Source organism: Myzus persicae, unplaced genomic scaffold, assembly GCF_001856785.1.
Source record: "Myzus persicae strain clone G006 unplaced genomic scaffold, MPER_G0061.0, whole genome shotgun sequence".
Taxonomy (NCBI): Eukaryota; Metazoa; Arthropoda; class Insecta; order Hemiptera; family Aphididae; genus Myzus; species Myzus persicae.
The window spans coordinates 173419-198906 of NW_019102110.1; the positions used below are offsets into that span (position 1 = coordinate 173419).

Genomic DNA, 25488 nt, shown 5'->3' on the forward strand with positions numbered 1-25488 from the left:
ATAATATAATATTATTATTATAATATAGGTGCATTATTCAATATTCAATAGTTCTTCACGTATGAACAAAATATTAATGTACAAAACAAAAATGTATAAATAACAAATTGCCCCATCGTCCTCTCCTCTAAGTTGCACGTAGGCAAATAATTATCCACGGTCTTTGTGAGCTTTGTGTTTATGCTCACCGTACGTTATTATGCCCACCTCTGATCACTGCGAATCGTTAACAGTATAATAATAATACATTTATATATATTTTATCATTGTACTTATTGTATCGGATATGCGGTAAAAATCAAAGTATATTATGTAGGTAATACTGTAATTGCCAATAGGTAATCACTATAGGTCTAAGCTGCAATGTCGACCATACCGGTTTGATCTTTATCCTCCGGCAATATTAAGTAGTAGTATAGTTGTCTACGGCAGCTCGTTTTCGATTTCATCGAGCGAAATAATATTATGTATTATTGATCGAATAAGATATAATGAAAGTACCTATATATAACATAACCGCAGCAACAATTACTGTCCATCGATGTTTCCATGTGGTGGGGAGGGGGGTAATTAATTGTCAATTGAATTTACAAGATATGTTCTATTTCAAAGTAAATGCACCTATAATATAGATACTTATAAAAAATAATTCTTAAAAACTCTTATGAAACACTAGTATTTTAGTAGGTAGTCGAAATGTGTTTTGGGAACTTGCAGAAAATTGTGAAAAAAACGATCCAGTTTGCGGCACAGTAATTTGAACAAAACAGATTATGTTTATCTATATCGGCTAAACATAATTTTGTCATTTTGGTATTTTATTGTAAATTGTAGTTATTATAATATTATTATGACTTCAAATTTTTAATTACTTGAATTATTGTAGACAATCATCATTACTATTAAGAAAGAAAGTTATATACAATATACTTTGAAGCCTTTAACTTTTAAGTTGTCAAACTTTTTTTAGAAAAATTAGATACTGTGCTTAAATATGTTTCTTAACTTGTATTGCGGTACCTATTGTTACGGAAATTATTGCTATTGATTTATAATAGTATATACTATTGTATAAATATATATCTGTTTAGCTATTATTATATATTATATACACTCACTTAATATATGACTGTATTTATATACATATATTATACATAAAATCTTTTAAACTTAGCATTATAGACAATAATTGTGGCATTGTTTCGTAATACTCCGAGACTGCAGATATATATATAGCATCTCAAATAATAAATGTACGATTTATGACACAATATTTATGTGGGAATAAGACCACACTTTATTCTATACCTACTGATAATTAGTAGATCCTGAATTACTAAAGTACCTATAAGTAATGAATATGAATTATTAACTATTATTTATATACCAAATACCAATCACCATTAGGCAATAGTCAATACCTATACATAATAATAAACACAACATAATATTATATAGCATGGCTTGGGTCTAAAAGTGCCAACATCACTTTTTTGCCAAACTTAGTAAAAAAAAGACAAGTAAAATTTTTTTAACCACTTTTATACAAGCATACAAATTAGTTTTTTTAGGTTATTGTGAAACCAGATGCAAAATTTAAGTTTGAAAATAAATTTTTTGTATATATAAATTTTATTTCAAAGGCTAACAGAATATAATTTATTATAATTGTTTTTAATTTTATCTTCCAGTGTTAATTAGTCAAAGTTTTTTGTTCGTTAAATATTACGTATGTAAATTATTAACAATACATTCAAAACCCAGACTATATAATTATAACAGATAGTCTTTGTACTTATACATTATTAATTATTCATTATAACAACCGGTGATCGACGTTCCTCGAGGGATGAATTCATCGGATACTGCGTACACTGTACAATATGCTTTATGACCAAGATTTGACTTTATTACAGGGACTTGGAGATCACCACTTCGTTGACGGAAAACGCGCCGGTTCCCATGCTTAAGGTGGGCGTGAGACAGGGTGGTAGTATCGTTAACGGCGAACTCAACGTCAACCCAGGCACGCCTTTGCAAATGGAAATATACTTGGACAAAGACAGTGCTCCGATCTATGGGCTGCTGGTGAGCTACATGCAAGTGACGGACACCAAAGCGCAAGAGGAAACCATCATATTCAACGGGTAAGTTATCATGTATTTATGGAAAATAAGCATACTACCATAGGATATACGAACAGGTACAGATCAACCTCTGAATTTTTATTGTGAAATCGCACTTACAGAGATGTGAGAATTGTGTTTATAATAATAGTGTTTTTAGAAGGTAAACACAAGTTTAATAATTTTAATGAAATTAAACTAAATTTTGATGTTACACATTGTCTTACTAGACGTGGGAGTATAATAGTTCAATACAATTATAGTTTATACAAAGAACGGCGCTTGTTCGATCGATCAACATATTATTTCAATTTATTTGTACGTAATATGCATATATTGTTTTTTACCAACAGCTGTTCGGTGGATCCATATTTGTTCGAAAACTTTAATACGGTGGACGGTGATTTTTTGACCGCTAAATTCAGGGCGTTCAAGTTCCCCGAGTCAACGTACGTGCAGTTCAAAGGCACCGTTAACGTCTGTTTGGACAAGTGCAGAGGGGTTAGTACCACTTACATTACACTCCGTTAATGTGTATTACGTATACACACTGTTAACTACAATTTTATATACATAATTATATTATATGACGCGTGTTGTTTTAATGAACACTACTGTAGACGAATGACGATGACTTTAATATTGTGCGACTATTTGTATACTTCTATAAAAATAATGATGTGCACTTTTAACTACATATTTGTTCAGATATTAAGAAAATATTATTCTAAATATATTTTTTATTTTTTTTTTTACATTTTTTAACATTTTCAGAATATATATAATCAGTGACATTTTTTACAATAAGCATATGTGTGTTGGATATTATTGGCGTAGAATGCTTGAAGGGAGTAGCTACCCAGCGCAGTAGCACTCAACAATTCAACATTCTAAAAAGATAATTTATATTTTCATCGTATATAAAACCTTTTTTTAGTTTTATTTTATTTAACAAAATGTAATTTTATCATTCAAGATAATACTATAAAACAAGAAATATATTTAAAAAATGTATAGGTGTTTGATTATTCAAATTTCAAATATATCCTTAGACAAAAACTCATAAATTTATAACGAAAAAATTGTTAATATGTTTCAATTTCTAACAGCAATTTACAAAATTACTGTCTACAAAAAGTGTCGAATAAAATAAAAAGAATGTGAAGACATTTTCATAAGTTATAATTTCAAACTAAATATACTTAAATTTTTTTTCACAAATGACCTAAATATGAATAAAAATATTTAAAAATGTGAGAATTACACTTCCGAGATTAACAAGAATTATGCGACCACTGTATAATTATCAAAGACTTACTCGTTGTTAACTCTTAGAGCTAAATATTAAAGAGCTTATAAAAACTTGGTGTTAATTCCATTCATAGAAGTTTATGACAAAACAGTAGGTAGGTAAAAAATAATGTTTTCTTGGTTTTTTGACATTTCTGAATATTGACCAGTCTGGCGTTGCCCACCCAAGCATCCGCATTGCGTCAATGGAAGTATATCATGTCGCAAATAAATTCTAATAATGATATAGGTAGGTACTAACTATACGGATATAAATTGAAAAAAAGTAACGCTCAGAACGAATAAAAAATTGTAATCTACATTATTCGTTAATCTTTCATTATGAACACTAATGACATCACAGTTTGTTAAACAGATATCTCATTAAAAACGAATCATGATTAACGAAGTGCGAATAAACAGTAAAACTCGCCTCTGTCATTACATTATATGTATACCTTTAATGTCCTTAATAAGGTACACAAACAAAGTTACAACAAATGTAAAGTAATTTATCAAATCGTATAAGATTTGATCTCGTTAGTATTTAAAACTATATTAGACGTCCACTCTAAATTGGGACATGTCTCCTATATTATTTTACGTCATTAATTTACGATCAAATAAAATATAAAATATAATACCTAATAAGCTTTTATATTATATTTTGACATATATTCTAACAGTTCTTGTATTATTTGATATCTGATTACTGATACCACTTTCTACCGCTATTCCTAAACTTAAAACCTACCTATGTAGGTAATGCTGGAACAGCCAATATTATTAAACTATATTTTTGTCCTGCACAATTCAGTGAAAATTAATGACGTTACACTCAACTGCGTCTGTAAAGAAGTAAAAAACGTTTTTAAAATTAATTTTTGTCATCACAAAATATTCAATTAAATGATTAAAGAAAGAACCAACATAATCTTATACAAAAAATTACTGTTTAAAAACACACATAATTAAAATTTTTATTTAATCTTAGGAGTTTTTACTTTTTATAGTGTATAAGGTACTGAATAGGTACATTACATAACCACTGAAGTCAATGACTGATTGGCCCAAAATTTTAGGAAAGCGTGAATTGTATTAATAGTTTGAACTATAATACCTATGAAAACTTATTTCAGCCTTAGTCCGCTGTTTGTCAGTCAAATTGATTAGATGTATTTTTTAAAAAATTATAATTCTTAATAGGTAATAACATTATAGAAGTTAATTAGTAAAAAATTATAAAATATATAAGATAACTCTTACACTACTCAATTTATCTAGTAAATATATTATATAAAACGTTGGTTTTAGGTGGATTGTAGCAACGGTAAAGTTGGTTTCGGAAGGAAGAGGCGAGAAATCAGTGGTATTCCACCTGACCCGAATAAGGTGTTTGAAGTGTCCATGACCACTTTCATCAAAGTGGATTACAAGAGCGAAATGGCCAAAGAAAAAGGTAAAAACAACGTATTTATGTTGGATAACAATCCCAGTAATTAGTCGGGGTGAATATTTTATTGTTAAGTACCACACATAAAGTTGTATATAATTAACTTTATTTAATAATAATTAATATTTAACATTTATTCACATAGTTGGTATATCATTAATTCAATTTATCATACCTGATATCAGACAGCATTAAAAAAATTTTAATATTTAAGAATGTTATAATTTCTCTATAGTTCTCTTGTGGGTTAATAGCTGGTACACCGATATAGGTATACGGTATAACTAAATTTTTTATGTTTATACTACATAATATGCTTGCATGTCGGTCGATGTAGTTGCCTATATATCGCCCCTTAGCAACGCGTTTGCGGTAGCGTTAAACGACTAAAATGCCAATAATAATTACGATTACAGCAAATAATAGGAAATGTTGTTATACAAACAGAACATATTAAAGTAAATATAAATGAGATAAAAAATAGGAAAAGTAATAACCATCCTGCAATTTCTATAGGTGTCGACCATTCTCTTTATCGAGTAAGTCATTATAATATATAGGTGTATGTGTTAGATTTGAATTCATTGATAAGTTATTGGCATATTGCATACAAATCATTTCGATAATTTATTTTATGGCTTATTAATTTTTTCGACAGGCCAAGAACCATCGAACCTTACAAAAAATAGTAAAAATCATTATTTTTATTTGAAAGAGGAAACCTATTTGTTCATGTTTGGACGATTGAACTCGGCGATTTTCTGTCTTTGTCGAACACACGTGCGACATAGGATTTTAAACTTGATCTTTGCTAAATGTACTGATTGATATAGCGAAGTCCTAAGAATTCTGAAAACAGATTTGAATTTGACGTAAAGTCTATTTGAGATCGAGTTTCCAACATTTTTGACTATAGTTTTTCGAAAAATTGAAATATGACAATGTTTTAATTACTATTTTTTAATACGCTATTCTTAGGAATTTGGGGAATAGTATCGAAAATGTGGGAGAGTCAATCTCAAGTAGTCTTGATGACAAATTCAAATATATTTTAAGAATACTTTCTGCTTCATTAGATCAATGGTACGTTTAGCAAAGACAGAAAATCGCTTTAACTTTAAGTGCCGGCAGAAAAATGAGTTTTTAAAAACTAAAAAATTCTTAACGACTAACGATTGGATAAAGTTGTCTTGAAATAGTCGTCCGAAAGACGAACACTATATTTTATGCAGATCGAATAAATAGTGTTGGTCTTTGAAAGTATAAAAATGCAATTGCACCAGACGAATGGAGTTCTTTCTAGAGTTTTAACCCTCAGACACTTGAAATGCATTATTGCCAACCATGTTTACTATAGTAACACTTTCTCCGTCCTTTTCGCAGTGAAATTGGAAATCGACACGACCGCGGACGAACGGAACCAGACCAATTCGAACTCGCTGGACATGAGGCCCAAGGGTGGCGCCAGGAACGCCGACGGCACCGACCACATGCGTGTGGACACCGAGGAAATCCGCGAGGAGCTCAAGTACACGCTTCTGGAGACCAACTCCGGCGGCCACACTTTGGGGCCGCACACCGTGGCCACAGTGGCCGTGCTGTTGATCGTGGCCATCGCGCGCGGCGCGATGATGGACGTCTAAACAACGAGCGCCTCGCCCGCCCGTCAGCCGTCACACAACTAACAGCTCTAACCTTATTAACTTTTCTATTCTTTTTTTCGTGATTTATATTATAATTTATCCATAATTATTATTATTAGGTTTATAATGTATACGTAACATAATATAATATCGCCTGTATTGTCGTTCAAACCAATAACTGTTTGAAGCCTTCAAAAAGCAAAACGTTTATGTTTTTTCGACTCGTTTATTTGCCTCCTCGCCCCGCCCCGAGAGCTTGTTCGATGTGCGGGGCGGGTGGGACTTAGTGGGGTTCGAACGCCATTTTGTCGATGGCCAACAATCCAGAAGACCATTGACTCAATTTATTAAGTAAATAATTATAAAATATACAAAACTGTGTGTATCTTATGAACATATGACAAGACACGACCGCCAATAATCTTTCGTTTAAACATTATTATATGGACTAGTATTAAATAAAAATTTTAAATTATCCATCACGTCTTTGCCTACCTCCTTAGTCCTATATCATGAACCGTTGGTGGCAGGTACATGTTTTCGAAATGCACGTAATCGCATGGTGTTTTGAAAATCGATACACGCTTGAATCATCATGTACTGATTGATCACCTTGAATAATAATAAATCATATACAAATTATTATCGTTATATAACTATACTACTTATTAAATTATTGGGCTTTATTTAGGTACTTGAAAAATTATGTATGAACGGATAGGTATTGAGCTATGACTGATGGGCAAGGCTATAGGGTTTTAATGGCCAGAAAAAAATACGACGACCCAATAGACGGCTTACCAAGTCCCTTACAATAAAAATCAACCTTTTAGAATGACCGGAAAAAAATGGAATGAATTTTTTAGTTCTTAATTTACACAATATACAAAACTTAGTACCTAGCTAAAAATTAACAAATTCAAGTTTAAAGTATATATTTTGATTGGTTGATGAATTTCGAAAGCGAGTCTGAAATCCACCTAGTAAAATATTTAAAAAAAACATTTTTAATGTATGTAAATAAATAACAAAAACAATACAGTTTACCAACCTTTAATAAAACTGTAAAAAAATACCATTAAAGCTTAAAAAAAGTTAGGAAAATTCAAAAGAACACAAAATGAAATTTACAAATTTTTAAAACCCATCATTTAAAATGTATTTTATTATGTACTTTGAATGTTATTTCTTTGAGATTAAAAAAATTCTATAAAATCCTAGCCCCACTGATGAGTATAGTATATATTCAAAATGTTATTTTAAATAGACCTTATAAAATTTAATCGGCACAAACAGTTGTTGTTTTGGAATATATTATTTTTATAATTCAAATTATGTTTATTTTGCTCTACAATTATTTTTACGATTTGCACATAAAATAAATTGTCTTTTTTTATAAACTCGTAGGCTAATATTTTTGTTAACAGATTTATCGACCATCCAAAGAACTTTTTGTTTTGGTAGTTACTTTGAATAACGCGTCTGACATTGTTCAGAATTTATCTTAATTTATTAGTATTAAGAACTGTAACGATTTATTATTAAAGTGAAGTAGAAATGATTTAACATGTCCTTCATAATACCAATATGGTGCATAATATAAAATTTTTAATATACATATTTTAACTTATGCTTACGATTACTCCCCGAAAGTGTGCATTTCTTCTACGACATTTTATTTAGTGAAATCTGAACTAAATATATTTTCATTTTTCAATAACTGTGATAATTGTAGTTGTATTATTATTAATATTAATACAAAATAACTATACATTATAATTTATAGAGATGGATACGTTTTTGTTTAACGTCAATGTGTAATATAATATTAGTTGTAAAGTGGTCATGTTCGATTGATAAAATCATTCTTTTTGTAATGTAAACAAAATAATAAATATGATTAATTTTCTAATATAATTCATATTTTCTTATCTATATATTAGACGAACTAACCAAACCAATACTTACGGTACCAATTTATTCCATTTTGTTTTATTATTTAACATAATACCCAACACAATATAATATTTAAAAAATATATAAATATTTTATAAGCTGCTAGTCATGATACTGAAATCGAATTAATTGAGTCTACTGATTAATTACAAGATAATATTACGATTTATGTGCTAACGAAATCATGTAGAAATTTTTATAACGATAATACAATTAATGTTTATGACTATGACTATGGGAAGTAATCATTTTTTTTGAGTCAAATTCTTACAGCTTTGATAACTATTGTAGTGATTTAATAATTTACAAATTGTACAGTTTAGTTACATTGAAACTTTCATGTTATTATTGACTTGTACCATGTACATCTATATTTGAGTATCGTGATATATCAAAGATTGAAGGATCCAATAATTTGTACAAAACTCTCTGACATGTGAGTTATAAGTAGTGACAATTAGTTGCCACAATATTGGCCAGTTATGACCTATCACCACGAAAAATCGAAACCAAGTTTCCTACTGCCATTTAAATCGCCTATATCAAAATCCCATAAAGGCTAGAGAGCTGCGTCGTTCTTAAAATAATTTAACTTTTAAAATATTTATGTAACAATAAATTCTAGTTCAATTATCCGTTTTAATATTGTGCAACCTTCTGTTTGGTTGAATGATAATAATTGAAATTAAAAAATACATTAGTTTTTCATACGTTAGGTAATCATTACTTCATTTACTGATTAGAATTAATTTTTATTGTTAAGTGGCAGTTTTAAGTTTTAACCATGGCAAAAAGTAAATTTATGTTTAGATCTGAAGTTAAATTTAAATGTTCAACGATAGTAAACGTAAATATAATGCTAGTGTTAAAATTAATACCTGTGATCAAAATATATAATAGTTGTAAATGTGCACAGCTAATTACTTTATAAATTATAATTAAATAATATTAAATAAGCTAGGTACTTGAAAATTAGACGGATTGAAGTGAAGTTAATGCTAATTCGTTAACTTAATTTTAAACATGATCGATGTAAATACATATTAATGTCAACTTGGACTGAAAAACAATTATAAAACTTAATGGAGTTAAAAACATAATTTACTAAAATAATCGACTCAGAAGTTATTGTGCATATTCTGCTATTATCATTCATTTTTGAACTACTATTTTGTCGACCAAATTAAATTTATAATTTAGGTAAATAAAATCACCATGCCCACGCTTCCTTGATCACTAAGGAACTCAGGCACAAACTCTTCTTACAATCGAGCACGTAATTATCAACTGCCCCAAATTCGCATCCTACATCACATTTTCAATTTTTTGAAACTAATTGCTGTATGGTTTAGATAAAAAAATGTTGGTACACCTGTATATAACATAATGTTCTGTTTTCATTTTTCTTTTTTCTTTAATATTGTATAAGTTCATTTAGTTTGTATAACACACTATAGGCTAATTATCGATGTTGAAATAGTTGAAGCATTATTTTAAATTGAAAAAAATACTTTTTGGGTTTGTCAGTTACGTTTCTTGAAAATAATATTATTACATGCGAGGAGGAGTAGCTGTTTTGAGTAAAATCCAAACTTTCATGAAGATGGTCTCATGTCTAGGTATAGTTTAGGTACACAGTGTAATACAGTGTACTAAATTATCAGGTTATTTCTAAAAACATAAATGTAACTATTTTTTTAATCTAAAAATCTATTGTATTTAATCGTCTTTTATGAAACTTAGCAAAATAAAGTATCCAATGAAGACTAATAAACGTTCCCGCAAACTTATAAACACCAATATTTATATTATCATACCTACCTATTTTTTAACTCATCATGGAATTTAAGTCTAAAAAAAAGGTTGAGCAAGTGGATACCACTACATAAGATGTCATGTTTGATACTGTAATGGATGCTTTAAATTTGAATTCAATAATATCAGTTTATTACAAAATATATTATACGATATTGATTTTCAAGTAATACAGCAGGTTAAATTGTTTTTATGCTGATAAAATTGCATATCATTGTTTACAATATACAAGATGTGTATAACAGACCTTTGACCTGGAAAAAATAAACGAATATAACACGGCATTATATCTACGTATTTCAATTTTAGTGTACTCTCTAAAATTTTCGTCAAAATCGGTTGGTTTATTTTTGTGCCCATAGACACCAAACGCATTACAAAATGATAAACTTTAGTATTTGCTTTATTTTTAGGTAATGTATAGTTTCTTTATTTGAGACCAAATACACGTTAATTTAGTGTAAGTATGCGTTTACTTCATCTGTCTGTGACTCTTGAGTCGTGGGCGACAAATCGCAACCATTTGAATGTAAAAAAATCTTATGATGTCTATCGTGAATCTCAAAATATCTGAGCGAGCAAATCTTTAAAATTCGAGTTTTGGAAAATACTTTCTTAGTAAAACCCTTGCAGAGTGGTACGAAGGTACTATGAAAATTTCAAGTCTTAGTTCTGTCTTAGTTCCATTATTATAAAATACTAATTGCATAATCTGGATTCGTCCGTGTGCAATTTTGTGTGCGAAATCCTATACATAGTACCTATATACGTTACACAGGTGTGTCGCAGTAATAGTTGCGAATTTCAGAAAATTCTTTATTAATGGGTCTATCATAAAATTAAACTATTGACCAAATTTCATACTCACAGCTTCGGCGGTTTCGGCACGGCGACGGTGAATCAGTCAGTCAGTCAGGACTTGTTCTTTTAGATTTATAGATATAGATAACAAATATTAATGTACGTTTAATGTTTATAGAAGGTACCACGAATAATATATTTTAATTACATACAACAAAATAACTAAAATCGTTATTCTTTGTCAAATATCTTATGTTGTCTAAATTTAAACTTAGTATGGTTGCATACAAAAACTGTGACTATATATTTTTTTTAGATTTTTTTAGTTACAGTTTGAACTACTTGTGACTTATGACTTACATCACATTGATGCCTATCCTATTTTGTCATGACTTCCGATTTAAATCGAGATTTTATCTATGTATCTATTAACTGTTAAGTCACAATGAAGTTTCTTCAAAGTTATAAGCTATTGCAATATGGACATATGTAGACGATGGTGATGATTGATGACGAAGTAGGTTCTGAAATCGGGATTTCCCAACTGCAGTGCGCCTGTGTAGACGACTAATAGGCAATAAATAATATTAAAACAAAATAACAATAATAATAATATAAATAAGTATGCACAAGTATGTACAACGTATGTCACGGTGACGGCCGAAGGTCAGGAGTACAGCTGCTGTAAAGAAGGCCGTGTGTCCGCGCAAGCCAATTTGTACTTAAATAATATAATACTCGTGCAAGTAGTTATTTAGGTATATACCTAGTCTCATTATTATCTTTAACGACGCCCATCGCCTGCGTATAACAAGAAACCGAACGATATATTACACGTCATCACAAAGCTAATGTTCCACTCCGGCCGAAACGAAAAATAGCAAAATATTATTACCAACGCCTGCTGAGTCGACGTACCCACTACCCATCATCGCGCACACTGTTATTATTCATCACTATTATTATACTCCTCCGATCTTGTGAGTCTTGTGCCTCAGTTGGACATCGACGTCGAGCGGACAAAGATTCTACGGATACTCGCCGTCGCGACAACAATATGCGAATCTAAAATAAAAATACAAATTAAATACCTATAACAGTACCTACCAGTACACGAAACACCCATAAAAATATAAATTAATTTCGTCATGCTCGCTGCCCTGTCGCGGCTACTGCCGCTGTTGCTGCTGTTGCTGCTGCCCGCGGCCGCGATCGCCGCGAACATATTGGTGTTCATGCCCATGCCTCTGAAAAGCCACTTCGGAGGGTTCCAACCTATGTTCGAGGAGTTGGCAAACCGGGGCCACAACGTCACCGTGGTCAGCTCGTTCCCGCTGGCCAACCGACGAGTCCCGAATTACACTGACGTGAACGTGACCCCCCAGCAAGGTCTTCCCGGTGAGTATAACGATGTCTGCTGAATATTATCATGAGATATCTTTGTCGTTTTACATTCTGCGGAGGAGTGCAGTGGTGAGTTCAAACCTTGGGGGCGCTACGATTATGAATAGCTCACATAGCCGTGTGGGAATCTGCCCCCCCCACGCCCCCCAATAACACTTATATTATCAATATTGAGATTATACCGTTGATCACAATACCATTATTAAAAAAACTAAACATTTTTTTTTTCATTATTATAGCAAAATTTAAATTGTCAAAAATAATTTCCTATCGGTTGTAGCAAATGTCATTTGTTAGATATTTCTTCAAGAACAGTGTCATTACTCATCAGTTGGGTATGGCAGTGGTCTCCAAATGAAAATTTATCGAATTTTTGGTTGAGCTCTTTTTTGTTTTGACTCTTTAAAAATCTTACTAACTTGGATTGTAAACGTATAATAATATGGAATTTTCAAACCATCATTATAAAATTATTTCCATAATTCTGTTTTCATAATTTGAAATTACTCAGTGATACTATTAATAATATAATTTCGGCCTTCTCTAATGTAGCCGATTTGGATTGTAGTAATGTATCGAGTATGTCTATAACTCCGGACAAATATTTTAAAACAATTACTAAAACTATAAATTGATATTTTGCAATTTATGATTATTATATAGTCAGAATGCAAGATAAGTGAAAAAATTATAATAATGAATTCTTAATAATAAAATAAGATAATTCAAATTATTGATGTTTGAAATAAAGTTACAACGAATGCTTAAGCCCCCCCCCTCTCAGCACCCTCGGTAGTCGCTTCACTGTAGGAGTGTCTTATTGTATCACGACGATGTGTACTTTTGTTTGCGTTATAGATGTGAACTGACCAGAAAATAAATTATGTGCTCATATCGAAGTATCGTCAATACTATTTAAGGGTGGTAGGTAAATGGTTTCTGGTACCGTTTTTCATCTATGAGCATCACGTTTGTAGGAACTTTGTACACAAAGTTTGATCACAAAAAAAATAATAAACTCGAGGAAATATAACTTTTAATTTATATTAGTAATATACTCTCGAATCTTGATATTTTGGAGCTTCAGGGAATAAAAATAAATTCGACTTATGTAGGTATTTTTCGAGTTATATACTTCAATTACAACTTAAAAACAATTCAATGGGCTGGACAAGGTTAACGAGATTTGACTGAAGTAGTTGTCGAGAGAAGGTCATCTGTCAGAATTAACTATAGCTCAAGTACGTAATGGATACATTCAATTTGAATTCAACAATAAATGTTTGTACCTACACGAGAAAACGATTATTAACGAAGGAGACGTGCATCAGCATATATTTTTAAATATAATTTATGTCTTATTAGTTATTAATATATATATAATTATATAAACCACACTCGTACTTAGTATTATTACTTATTTGTTTACTAACCGTAAGATGGACAAAATTTGGGTAGGTACCTATGTTTTGTTAAAAAAAAAAATGATTGTTGAAAATATACTCTATGGGTATGAAAATGTACACCTAATACAAGCTAGTGTATTCAAAAATCGTACTATTTACTTATAGTAATTTAAAAATGAAATTATCAGTAAGTATTTATTTTTTTTTGATAGGCATTTGTGTTTAAATAGTCCGTCTCCTTCGCCGAGAATCGTTTTTCAAATACCTACATCGATTTATCATAGTATAAAATTCACACATGCTATATATCTATTATACGCCATGATGACGAAATACTTTTCAAACCTATTATACGCAACAGGTGTGAGTTACCAGGGTTAGAATTTCCTCGGAACTTTAGAGCGTGACATTGCGACAATCGTTTACGTGATGATCGTATCATGTTTGTTATTTTTCATACTTTACCCACCCTGCACTGTTGCAGACATTGACGTGATGCGGGTGATCGACATAAATTTTGTGACGGCACTGACTTACAGATGGTTTTTCGGCCGTCTCTTGTCGGCCCAAATGGAGCACCCGAATATGATCGACTTCGTGCGGTCGGAGGACAACTCTTTCGATTTGGTCATGGTCGAAACGTTCCTGCAGGAATACACCGTGTCCATCGGTCATAAGTTCAACGCTCCTGTCGTCAACTTGTCACCGGCAATGGTCTGGGTCAGCGCCAGCAAATGGCTGCATTTACCTGCGACATTTTCGTATGTGCCGGATTGCTGCATAGGCGTCACAGACGAGATGAGTTTCACGGAGCGTTTGAAGAACACCATCACCGGACTTATAGAAATGGTCGTGGAGGACTACCTGTACATACCGATGATGAAGTCGGTAATGAGTAAGCACTTGGCCTATGTAGGTTGGGAGTCGAGGCCGACGCTCGAGCAGATGTTGAATAACGTGTCGCTAACGCTGATGAACGCTCACCATGTGACCGGAGTGTGTCGACCGTATTTACAGGGCGTCGTCGAAGTAGGAGGAATGCATATTAAAGAACCTAAATCGTTACCCAAAGTGAGTCCTAATATTAGGAATGATCATCTTAAAATACATGCATTTCAAATGTCAGACTATTACTGTACTTATTGAAGTATTCAACTCACTCTAACGCGCACGATGAAAGTTATTGAAACTTGGCCTCCTAATTTATTATAATTAACAATATAAAATATAAAAATTATTAATATTGCTAATTTTTAAAACCAATTTTTTATTATTTGCCATTTATGGGTATACTTTTAGGGTGCCCGATTCTTAATGTACAACTGAGTAAGTGTTTTTAGTTAGGGTGGCTATATTTTAATGGAAATTAATTAGTCGAAATGTTAATGGATTTGAGCTGAGGGATTCAGCTTTTAAACATTCAAATTGAAATAGTAATAATATTGAAATGAGCTAATGCTAAAGGTTAAATTAAATATCAATAATAATTATTAATAACTGTCTTCAGAAATCCTATTTACGAGTATTGTACTACGAATTCAAAAATGTTGTTTTTAGGATTTACAAGAATATATTGATTCAGCTTAAAACGGAGTCATATTTTTTTCTTTTGGTTCAATCGTAAATTTATCGAGTTTACCTAAAGAAAAATTGAATAGTTTTCTCAATGTCTTCAGTCGTTTAAAACAAAAAGTAATTATAAAATGGGTGCCAGATAGAAGTATGAAATTGCCCCAAAATGTAAAGGTCGGATCGTGGTTGCCTCAGAACGATATTTTAGGTAAGTAATTCATTATTTGAATTTAATTGAGAACATTTTTAAAAACATAAAAATATTTTATAACTGTATGTATACAGCTCATCCAAACGTGAAACTTTTTATTACTCATGGGGGTTTGCACAGTATCGAGGAAGCTGTGTACAATGCAAAACCGGTGATTGGCATACCATTTTTTGGTGATCAATTTTCGAATATGAGACTGGTAGAGAAAATTGGCTATGGAAAGCTGATAACTTTTGATCAACTAACAGAAGAATCATTTGGAAATGCAGTTGAAGAAGTGATAACAAATCCAGCGTATGTAGATTATATAGAGTATAGAACACACACTAGTTATAATATCATACATTGATAATTAATTTTTGATTAATTTTGTCTGAAGATGATTTATTAATGAAATTGTTTTATCTTTTTAACAATACTCCACGGTCATATAAAATATATTGTATTCAATTTTTCTACTTCGTTCAACAGGTTTAAAGATAAGGCAATGATCCAGAGTCGGATGTACAGAGATCAATCGATGAAACCTTTAGATCGAGCAATATACTGGATAGAGTACGTCATTCGGAACGATGGAGCTCAATACCTAAAAGCTGGTTCTATAGGACTTAACACTGCACAGTATTTTTTGTTTGATGTCACATTGTTTTTACTTTTACTGACAGCAATTATTGTTTGGTTGGGTTACCGTGGAATAGTTAAAGTTTCATCAAAATGTAAAGTAGACTAAATGTAAAAAAAAATGAGTTACATTATGTAGTGTAAAATAATTCAACCTACTGTATTACTAATGTCTAATAGTAAAATAAATTACTTTAATAGCAATAATATCATAAAATATATTTAGCCAGGTAGGCTAACAAATGATAATACAATCACTATCGATTTTATCGTTGTATACAATGATTTTATATCATTAAATTCAAATTAAACACATCCATTACAGTGATCCCCTCGAAACCTGTGCAGCATATCGGTACTGTGGTTTCTACTCACCCATATTTTTTAATTTACGTTTAAATTTAATTAAACAATTATTATTTTAGTAGTTCAGTTATGCATTGTATATTAAAACTGACATTTCATTATTGGTACCTATGTTAATTACAAGAGTGATGACAAAATACATTATACATTTGGATTAACGTATATTTTTATTACTAATTAAGCACATAGATATAAATCACAAATTTTAATAAGCATTAAAAATAATTGCCAGTTTTTTTAAAAAATGTAAAAAAAATAATGAAAATGAAACCTTCAAGTCATGGGGTGTTATATTGTAATGTAAAGTCGAATCATATGTTATATTTATAAATGGACAGTATAACAGTGTAACATATTTGCATGACATGACGGTATTCAAAATAATATCTGCTAGTTTGTAGATGAATAGATGAATAAATAAACAAATAAATAAATAATAAATTAATACACTGACGATAATGACAATAATCATTAATAAGTCATAACGATAATGACTGAATATCACGTCTCTAGGTGTGGGTAAAATTATAAATTTATAATTTAAAAATATTAATACACATAATAATTGAGCTACTGAATTTGGCCCGAGTACGCCGCGTGGTGGCCGTCGATGCTGCGGCCGTAATGGTGGCCAGACGATGACAACTCGGTAGTGTGTCCGCTCATCTGCTGCGGCTGCACCAGTTTCTTGAGCATCATCAAACCGGACAGGAGCAGGGCTATTTTGCTCAGCAACAGCGCTTTGCCGGCCATCAGGGCGATGATTTTCAACGCCATTGGGCCCATGACGCCGGCGGCCATCATGCCGGCCATCATCATGGCCTGTTGCATGGCCTTGTCCTACTTCTTGCGACCTGCCGTGGCACACGAATCATACGTCACGTTAAATAATATATATATTTTAAATTATTAAATAATATATTTGAAAAAGACCCAACAAATTCCATGAAAAAATGATTTTATACCAAAAAAAATTCAATATAACGCACCTATGAAATGCGCTTTATTTTTCTGTGAATGGTAAAAAAAATGTTGCAGGACTTGCACGATTTCAAGTTACTTGGTGGATTTTAAATCTAAGAAAATAATTATTCTTTATTATGCATAAAATGACCTGTATAGGTCAGGAAATGTGTTTAATATTTTTCCGTGGTAAATTTCATAAAAACTACTGTAAGTAAGTAGTAGGTATCACATTTTTTTCGTCTTAGAATCAGGGAAGTTTAAATTGTAAAAATTGAAAGTAACATTTTTCGATGTCTTTTAACTTGACAAGTTGAAAAAAAAGAATATTAGAAAATGGATAACTTAATTATTGTTTATATTTTGAAACTAACTTAGCTTAGTTATTTTCTTTTTTTAGAATAGTCCAAACTAGTCCTTAAAAAATTGGTTAACTTGCCCTTAGTGTTATGCTTATCTTGTCCCAGTTTGAAAATGAAATTATTGCAAACTTCATTATTAAAAAATAAAAATTATCGTCCACACTTTTGTACCCAAACCTGAGTTATGTCATCATGCTTCTTCCTACTTATTTGAAATGGCTTTTCTAAAATTTAAGTGTGTGAATATAAAGTGAAGAGCACGCGAATACTTACCTACCACTTAGCAATAAGTAATAACAGTTCAACATTAATTTTAAGTGGTTATAATTTATAATTTAATAATCATATTATTATAGTATACGCGGGAAAACTCGGAGAAATTTTTTGGAAAATCGAAAAGTAGTTCTATCATATTTTTCGTGCGTCATGACGACAGTTGTATGTAACTATAATGGTGTAATAATAGTGCTGAAGTTTTAACTAATAGTAACATATTATTTATTTTTTTTTTTTTTTATCAAAAAACGGTTTGATGTGAAAAAGTCCATAATATACCATGCCATATGTTATTATATTTATTGAAATCTCTAGTGATTGTATTATTAAGTTTTGTATATTAATTATTAATAATATTGTTTTCGACCGAAATCCACGGTAAACCTAATCTGCATTCCTCTCGGTATAGGTAACACGGATTTGGGAATAAGGTGACCTTTAGATAGTTCGTAAATAATTGTTTGACACGCGTCTTGGTGCCCGGTTCAATAATAATATCAGAAAACTCGCGACAGTCAAGTTCAATAGGTTAGATTGCGAAGTCAATACTAAATTTAATTATATCATTATTACCATCGGTTTTTTGAATCGAATGACCCATTCTCCTCTCACAGTTAGAACGTTAAAAATTCAATTACTACGCTGCTGAATTTTATTTTTGTCTTGCGAAATTCTCATTATTCGCTCGTCAACACCTGGAGAACAAGCTAAAGCCACAATATTATAGACTGTTGTGTTGTACCTTAAGTCATAGGATGTCACCAGTTCACAAAAAGAATTTTAAGTTTTGCTGAACTTAGAGGACTCGTTTGTAAGTGTAGTAAAAATTCACTCGATGGAACGATGTCGGAGAGCACTGGTAGTGATGTATGGGCTATTTACCAAATGCGTTTGAATGCAAAGGACCTTTAAGTATGTTAATACAGTATAACTTCCATGCAATGAACTTCCATTTTGGAAAATGTTATATTTAACGAAATATTGTTGAGAATCAAACAAATTAGAATCAAATGCGTTTAATTCTATTTAACACATTTTTCTATTTCCCCCCTCCCCCCTTTTTTTTGTTCATAGGACTTCGTTGTATGGAAGTTTCACGGTAATATTGTTGAATGGTCGAGTTGCGACGTTTGTCAACGGCGAAATGATTCTATTTGAAAAATGGTTTGCAAATGTATTCGAACAAAGTGTAAGTACCTTTTTTAGGTTTCATTGTTGTAGGTGCCTAAGTGATAAACGATAAAGGCCTTATAACTGGGTAGCTTTCCTGCTCTACATTTTCCAAGTATTTTTTAAATTGACGTTTTTCTCTGTGAACCTATTAGCATAATTGTATATTTTTTCTTCAGAATAGTTTTTACGTTACATTTTAATACATATTAAAAATGTACCTATCATAATATTAAACCGACTATAGCGATAAAGTTTCATTAGGTAATTACTCTTCATACGTCTTTTGATGCCATCATATTGATAGCTTTTGTCAAGTGATAGAAGGAATTCAATTTTAATATATTATACTCTTATTGAAACCACGATGAAAAACATAGCGAATTTGTGTCAAACAGCTCCAATTGTGTGTTATTGCTGTCTTAGAGTGAATTAACAAATTAGAGATTACCACTGTTGTCAAACTCAAAGGCAAAGGCATTAAGTGTATGTGTTCTCCCATTGGATCTTACGATGTTATAATATTTTTAAGCGAGTTATGAGTAATATACATTTTAATGTTTTACCCTATAACTAGTTTGATAATTAAAATATCGTAAAAAGCAAAAACCCACGAGCAACCACAAATGATTTTCTAACCTTTGAGTTTGGTGATTGCTAATTGGCCAATCGTGCACTCTATAATTAAGACTTACTTCACAAAATTAGAACTGACGAACATAAATTTCTTATGTTGTAAGCCAGAGCAACAATTGCGGTTGTGGCTTCCTCATATGCCTGATTTCTATTTTGATCAATTAACGAAAACTGTGTGCTAAAATATTTCAGTGATTATAATATTAATGGTTACTAGTCACGCGTATGAAAAATAATATGAATGCTCATATCATTATATTATAAAACAGCGAGTTAGTCATCGGCTTTGCAAAATACTTAAATCCAACACTTCAAAATAGTTGTAACACAGAGATGTTAAAATAGTTTTATCGTCCAAATCATAATTTTTTGCACTCGATCTGAGTGGACCGACGTCAGATTTATGTTACAAATTTAAAATCGAATCATTTTAATTACCTAATAAACAGTATTTTACAGGAGTGGGTCATCCAGTTCATTTTGACACCCGGCAAACGTTACGATCTGAAAAAGAACAACGATCCGAAAACTGTGTTGTGAAAAATAAAGTTTTCGGACCACTGTTTTTTTTTTTTTAAAAAATCCTTACGATTGCCGAGATAGGTAGCTATGATGAACCGGACGGGTTATACCTAAGTTTTGCAATATATTTAGCTTATAAAGTGGTTGCAAGAATCAAAAAAGGTTCAATTGGAGATAACGTAGCGACGGAAGTCGTACGCGTATTTATTATAAAACAAAGTGTTTAATATTATGGGTACTTAAAACTTTTTTAATCCCACATGATTATGTCCCGTAAGTGTTTTTTTTTTTAAATCGACCAGATAAAAATGTTTTAGAAACTATTTTTTTAGAAACTGATTGCTGGATGAACAACTTCATATACCGTGACACGACGAACCCTCCATCCTTAGGTGACGTTCTGTAATACGAGCGTGCCATACAGAGCGAAACGTAAATAACCGACAATCGCAGTTATTATGGTTTGTAAATCACACACACGCGAGCGGATGACTGAGATTATTGTTGAAATGTTTTATTTTTCTGTGGTGGGACTAATGGTGTTTTATATGTTTTATTTGTATAAAATATTATCATTTTATTGTGCCCGACTAGGTTCAACCCAAAAGATGTTTATTAACACACCCGAATTTAATAATTTTTAAATTGTTTAAAACGCGTTTCAATACAATCGTTAAATATCAAATATGTAACTTAATCTTTTAGACATTATGGTATGAATTAAATATGTTGACTGTGGATTTAAAAATGAATAAAAAACCTTTACGAGGTAACATAATATTACATCATTAAGTTTGCCTGCGTAAAGTATAACTAAAGGTACCTATACGACAATGTACGGTTTTATTAAACCTATCGTGCAAACTAATGACAATTTTTCAATAAAATAATCAATGAGTAAAATAATATTCCTACCATCAATAGGTATTCTGTTAACCAAAAAATATGTCCTGAACTATCTTAATAATCATACGCAGTTAAGCATGTTCAACGAAAATATATTATACTATTTATACTATAATATGGTATTATTATTTTATAGCCATTGATAATCGAGGCTGGAATTTCCTAATTTTTTTGTTTTTGAGGAATTGTTTTTAGAGAGTTTGAAGTATTTATAGCACTATATAAACATTAAGAAAAAATATTTTTTTTTATCATAGTAATTACTAATTATTTAGTTTTTATAATCAGGGCAGAATGTACGGGACAAGTGAACAATAATGAATTGGCCTACCTACCAAGTTAAATAGATCATCCTGTATAGTCTAATAAATAAATAGTCACTTAACACGACGTAGACGGGACGATAACCGACTGTTTAAAAACAAAATAATGAGAAAAAAAATGAAAAAAAATGTAGAAAACAGCTGTTTTTGATTAAAATTGTCGACTTTTACCTTTCATCATACTTGCGATTTAATATAATAATAAATTATACGATCGTTAATTCTCATTGCTCGCATAAACAGTAAGATAAAATCACAGATCCGCTGTTTTCACATAAAATATGGCTACACCCACACAGTTCCCAAACTGACAACAGCACACATATTATATTATATTATTATTATTATGGCAATAAAAATCAGAGAGAAGTCGAAAAAATGGTTGAATTTTCTCATCAATAAATAGGACAAAATATTGAGCTTGTTCAGTGTTTATACATTTTTATATGCTTGCGGATAGGTATTATTTGGTAAGGAGATTACCAGAGACCATAATAATTAAATATAGTGAGTTCCACTTAATGTGATCACGTAGTTCGGGTCATTTTGATTCTATTAACCAGTTGATTTTATAAAACATTTTTTTATAAATTTAAACAACATAAAAAAATATATTTTAAATAAGGAAAAGGAACTAATGATTTTATTTTAGATTAGACTTGAGTGATCTTCCGTTTGCTCGACGTAATTTAAGAAATAGTTTTGAACGGGAACTTTAACAATGATACCAAAAGACGGGATCAGTGATAAGTTTAAAAAAAATGTATTCTGTAGGTACTTAATACCTAAGCCAGCTCATGGTTTCCTAACATAATAAACCATAAAGTAGATAAAAATGTTTATAAAAATGATTCAATTATCCGCGGTACTTAGTGATTATAATATAACAAAGGTAAATTTAATATTAGTAGTATACGATTTGGTTTGGATTTATCTTTTTCGATTCCAATACAAACAGTTGTTTCTATAAACCAACGATCACATTAAGGGGGGGGGGGACTCACTGTAATATAGGCATCGCTTGTTTTTAATTCATCACTATAATATAATACTAATAAGTGCCCATGTTTTCGAAAATTTGGCATATTTCAAAAGAAATGAAATGAAAAAGATTTGGGCAATTTTCGTTGGCTTACACATCAACCATCTCGTGTAGGTTAATATATTTATTAAATCGTTTTCGAAATAAAATATGTCAAAAATCGATTAATGATGGTCTTATATATAGGTACCTGGTAGTTGGTACCTACTACAGAGCACAGTTATTGTGACCATACTTTTCATTTTTTTTTTTTTTTTGTATATCGTCTACTGTCTGTCCAGAAAAACTATGAATGGGCCCTTTCTGTCTCGATTTAACTATTTAAGACCCTCTATCCTTATACTGTTTTCATATGTGAGCAAAAGAAAAAACCAGATAAATGCAAGGCAATATTATTTGTACAGCTTTATATTGAATCATTTAAGTCGACATCTATTATATATTTTATAAAAGACAGTTTTTGCGTGAAATAAGCGTCAAGTGCCGACGAACAATATATTATAATCAGCTGCAATGAGCATGTGAGTAAATACACTCATTATTTCGAAAAGTCTTAACTTTAAAAAAAATTTATTTTTCATATGATTTGTATGTAATTTCAAAACAACATTTCTGAAAAAATCAAAATTTCGACAAGCAGATCATCAGTATTATAACTATTATAAGTATTTAAAGTTTAGACTTGTGGACAACATTTTGCGGGTTACCCCTGGTACCACTACTCCGCTCATCTAAACTTTAAATGCATACAACTTGTAAGAAATATGATTTGTGCAGATTGAAGTACTCCGAATAATATTCGATCTAGGAATGTGAAACAATGCTTGGCGTCTTTCGAATAAGTAAAAACTTAAAAAATTATTCATTTTGTTCATACAAATTGTTTTAAAATAACCATAAAATTATGTAAAAAACATATTTTAAAGATAGTCGAAACTTCAAAATAATGAGTGTGCAGCCCTAAACGGACCGCTTGGTAAACATGAACCCGTTTGACATTTTCTACCACACCCACTATATAACGGTGGAAAATCATCTCAATTTAAATTTTTTTTTATATCAAGCAGTTCTCGAGGTGGACCACTGGCTTGGAAAACCGACCGAGGCAATTATTAACTGAAATTGTTTGCCCCCTGTTATTGTTCAAAGATAGGTGATAAGCCTGCCGATATAAAAAGCCAAGTCCCACAGCACTGTTGATCGACCGACGGATAAAATATATTATTTTCGAAACGAGGGGGGCGCGATCGCTGTGGCCAAAAAGGTTTGAGCACCTCATCTGTATATCATCGCAGCGATACCGGGTATGCGGTTACTGAGTTATATTCTAAGCGACGCTCTCACCTTCTTGGCCGGCTCCGTCCAGCACGATGGTCCTGGTGGACATGAGCCTGTCCATGCGGCTGGCGAGCATGTCGTCCAGCATGGCGTTCTTGCTGTCGGCGTCCGGAGCGGCGTCCAGGGCTGCGCGGTCTGCCCGTTCCGCCTGCTGGTCGACGACCAGCGACTTTCCAGCCCTGGCGGTCAGCGTGACGCCTTCCGCGACGGTGACCGCGGGCTTGCCCAGGGCCCGGTCGAGGGCCGTCAGCGCTTTGGACTTGAGGCACACGGTGGCCGGTCCGGCCGCGTCCACGTCGCCGAAACAGTCGTCCAGCACCGACCACAGGACCGTGCCGAATCCCGTCGAGCTCGAGCCGTCCTCTTGCCGCTGTTGTTGTGGTGGCGGCACGGAATCGGCGGTACCTACGACGGCTGAGGCGACGCAAACCAACGACAGCGCGAACACGTACGCCATCGACGACATAACGTATTGGAATAGTATTATTGACCGTCCGTGTTGCTGTTAAGCGTCGGTCGGTGTTGGTATACGGTCGGTGTGAGCTGCAGTGGGCTTATACGGTTCGGCTTTCGTCGTTCGGTACCTGTGCGGTACGGTCGTCTAGTTGCGGTGGACGCGTCCGTCGTGTCGTCGTCGTCGGTGGTACGGATGTGATTGTACCGAAGTGGTCGCCGGGCAGCTTATATTATATACGGCTTGGGCCGCGACCGGAGCACCGTGAAAATAATAATGGGCGGATGAGTTTCACCGGCGGCGGCGGCTGTCGTTTTCCCAGCGCGCTCCGTCCGTAAAATATTATTATTATTATTAACGTTATCATAATCAACATCGTTATTATTATTATTATTATTATTTTTTTTTTTTTTATTCTTATTATTATTATTATTATTGTATATGATGCATTATTATGTATATCATTCTAGTGTGATCCATTTGACGCGCTACGGTCGTTTTGTCGGTGAATTTTGTTCGTCTGCGTTTTTAATTGCTTTTCGTTTTTTTTTTTTTGTTTCTACAATTTCTTTTCGTCAGTATCGCGTGTTGTAAACATTTTGACGCGTTTTGACGCGTTTTGACCGAGACAGGAAAATACCGGTACACAGGTCCCAGAAAAGAACGAGAAAATGAACGAGTTATTTTTTTTCGAGAAAAAAAAACGTTCCTTTCGAGCTTCAGTTTACACGTATATGTAAATAATTTTAACTAAAATATACTTTTCTTAGTGTGCATATTGCCAATTAGTGATCGTTATCGAGTATCGAAGTTTATGGCAGATATAATATAA

At 32.1% G+C, this 25488-nt stretch overlaps 3 protein-coding genes and 1 pseudogene across 3 annotated transcripts in view; 3 read left to right on the plus strand and 1 right to left on the minus strand.

Moving 5' to 3' along the window:
* The window catches only part of LOC111031293, a 75288-nt gene extending 67056 nt beyond the window's left edge, over positions 1–8232 (plus strand). The window contains exons 5-8 of the mRNA XM_022311173.1: positions 1917–2147; positions 2480–2627; positions 4731–4875; positions 6253–8232. Coding sequence (XP_022166865.1) covers positions 1917–2147; positions 2480–2627; positions 4731–4875; positions 6253–6512 — 784 coding nt within the window. The 3' untranslated portion in view covers positions 6513–8232. The remainder of the gene's footprint in view (positions 1–1916; positions 2148–2479; positions 2628–4730; positions 4876–6252) is intronic.
* A 3622-nt stretch (positions 8233–11854) lies between these two features.
* LOC111031297 (UDP-glucuronosyltransferase 2A2-like) lies at positions 11855–16411 on the plus strand. The gene is made up of 5 exons (XM_022311177.1): positions 11855–12482; positions 14379–14965; positions 15452–15674; positions 15752–15971; positions 16149–16411. The coding sequence occupies exons 1-3, from the start codon at positions 12233–12235 to the stop codon at positions 15479–15481; spliced, it is 867 nt and encodes a 288-aa protein (XP_022166869.1). The 5' UTR covers positions 11855–12232; the 3' UTR covers positions 15482–15674; positions 15752–15971; positions 16149–16411.
* On the plus strand, positions 15617–16407 carry LOC111031307 (UDP-glucuronosyltransferase 2C1-like). Its single transcript, XM_022311191.1, has 3 exons — positions 15617–15674; positions 15752–15971; positions 16149–16407. Exons 1-3 carry the CDS (start codon positions 15617–15619, stop codon positions 16405–16407), a joined length of 537 nt encoding a protein of 178 aa, XP_022166883.1.
* LOC111031298 lies at positions 16326–24850 on the minus strand (annotated as a pseudogene).
* Positions 24851–25488: the final 638 nt, after the last annotated feature.

Excerpts from the sequence above, each read along its gene's own strand:
- LOC111031297 (XM_022311177.1), top strand. The coding sequence starts at position 12,233 with ATGCTCGCTGCCCTGTCGCGGCTACTGCCGCTGTTGCTGCTGTTGCTG. Across the intron at positions 12,483-14,378 it reads CCCCCAGCAAGGTCTTCCCG|ACATTGACGTGATGCGGGTG; the intron begins GTGAGTATAACG and ends GCACTGTTGCAG. Across the intron at positions 14,966-15,451 it reads AACCTAAATCGTTACCCAAA|GATTTACAAGAATATATTGA; the intron begins GTGAGTCCTAAT and ends TGTTGTTTTTAG.
- LOC111031307 (XM_022311191.1), top strand. The coding sequence starts at position 15,617 with ATGAAATTGCCCCAAAATGTAAAGGTCGGATCGTGGTTGCCTCAGAAC. Across the intron at positions 15,675-15,751 it reads GCCTCAGAACGATATTTTAG|CTCATCCAAACGTGAAACTT; the intron begins GTAAGTAATTCA and ends GTATGTATACAG. Across the intron at positions 15,972-16,148 it reads GAAGTGATAACAAATCCAGC|GTTTAAAGATAAGGCAATGA; the intron begins GTATGTAGATTA and ends TTCGTTCAACAG.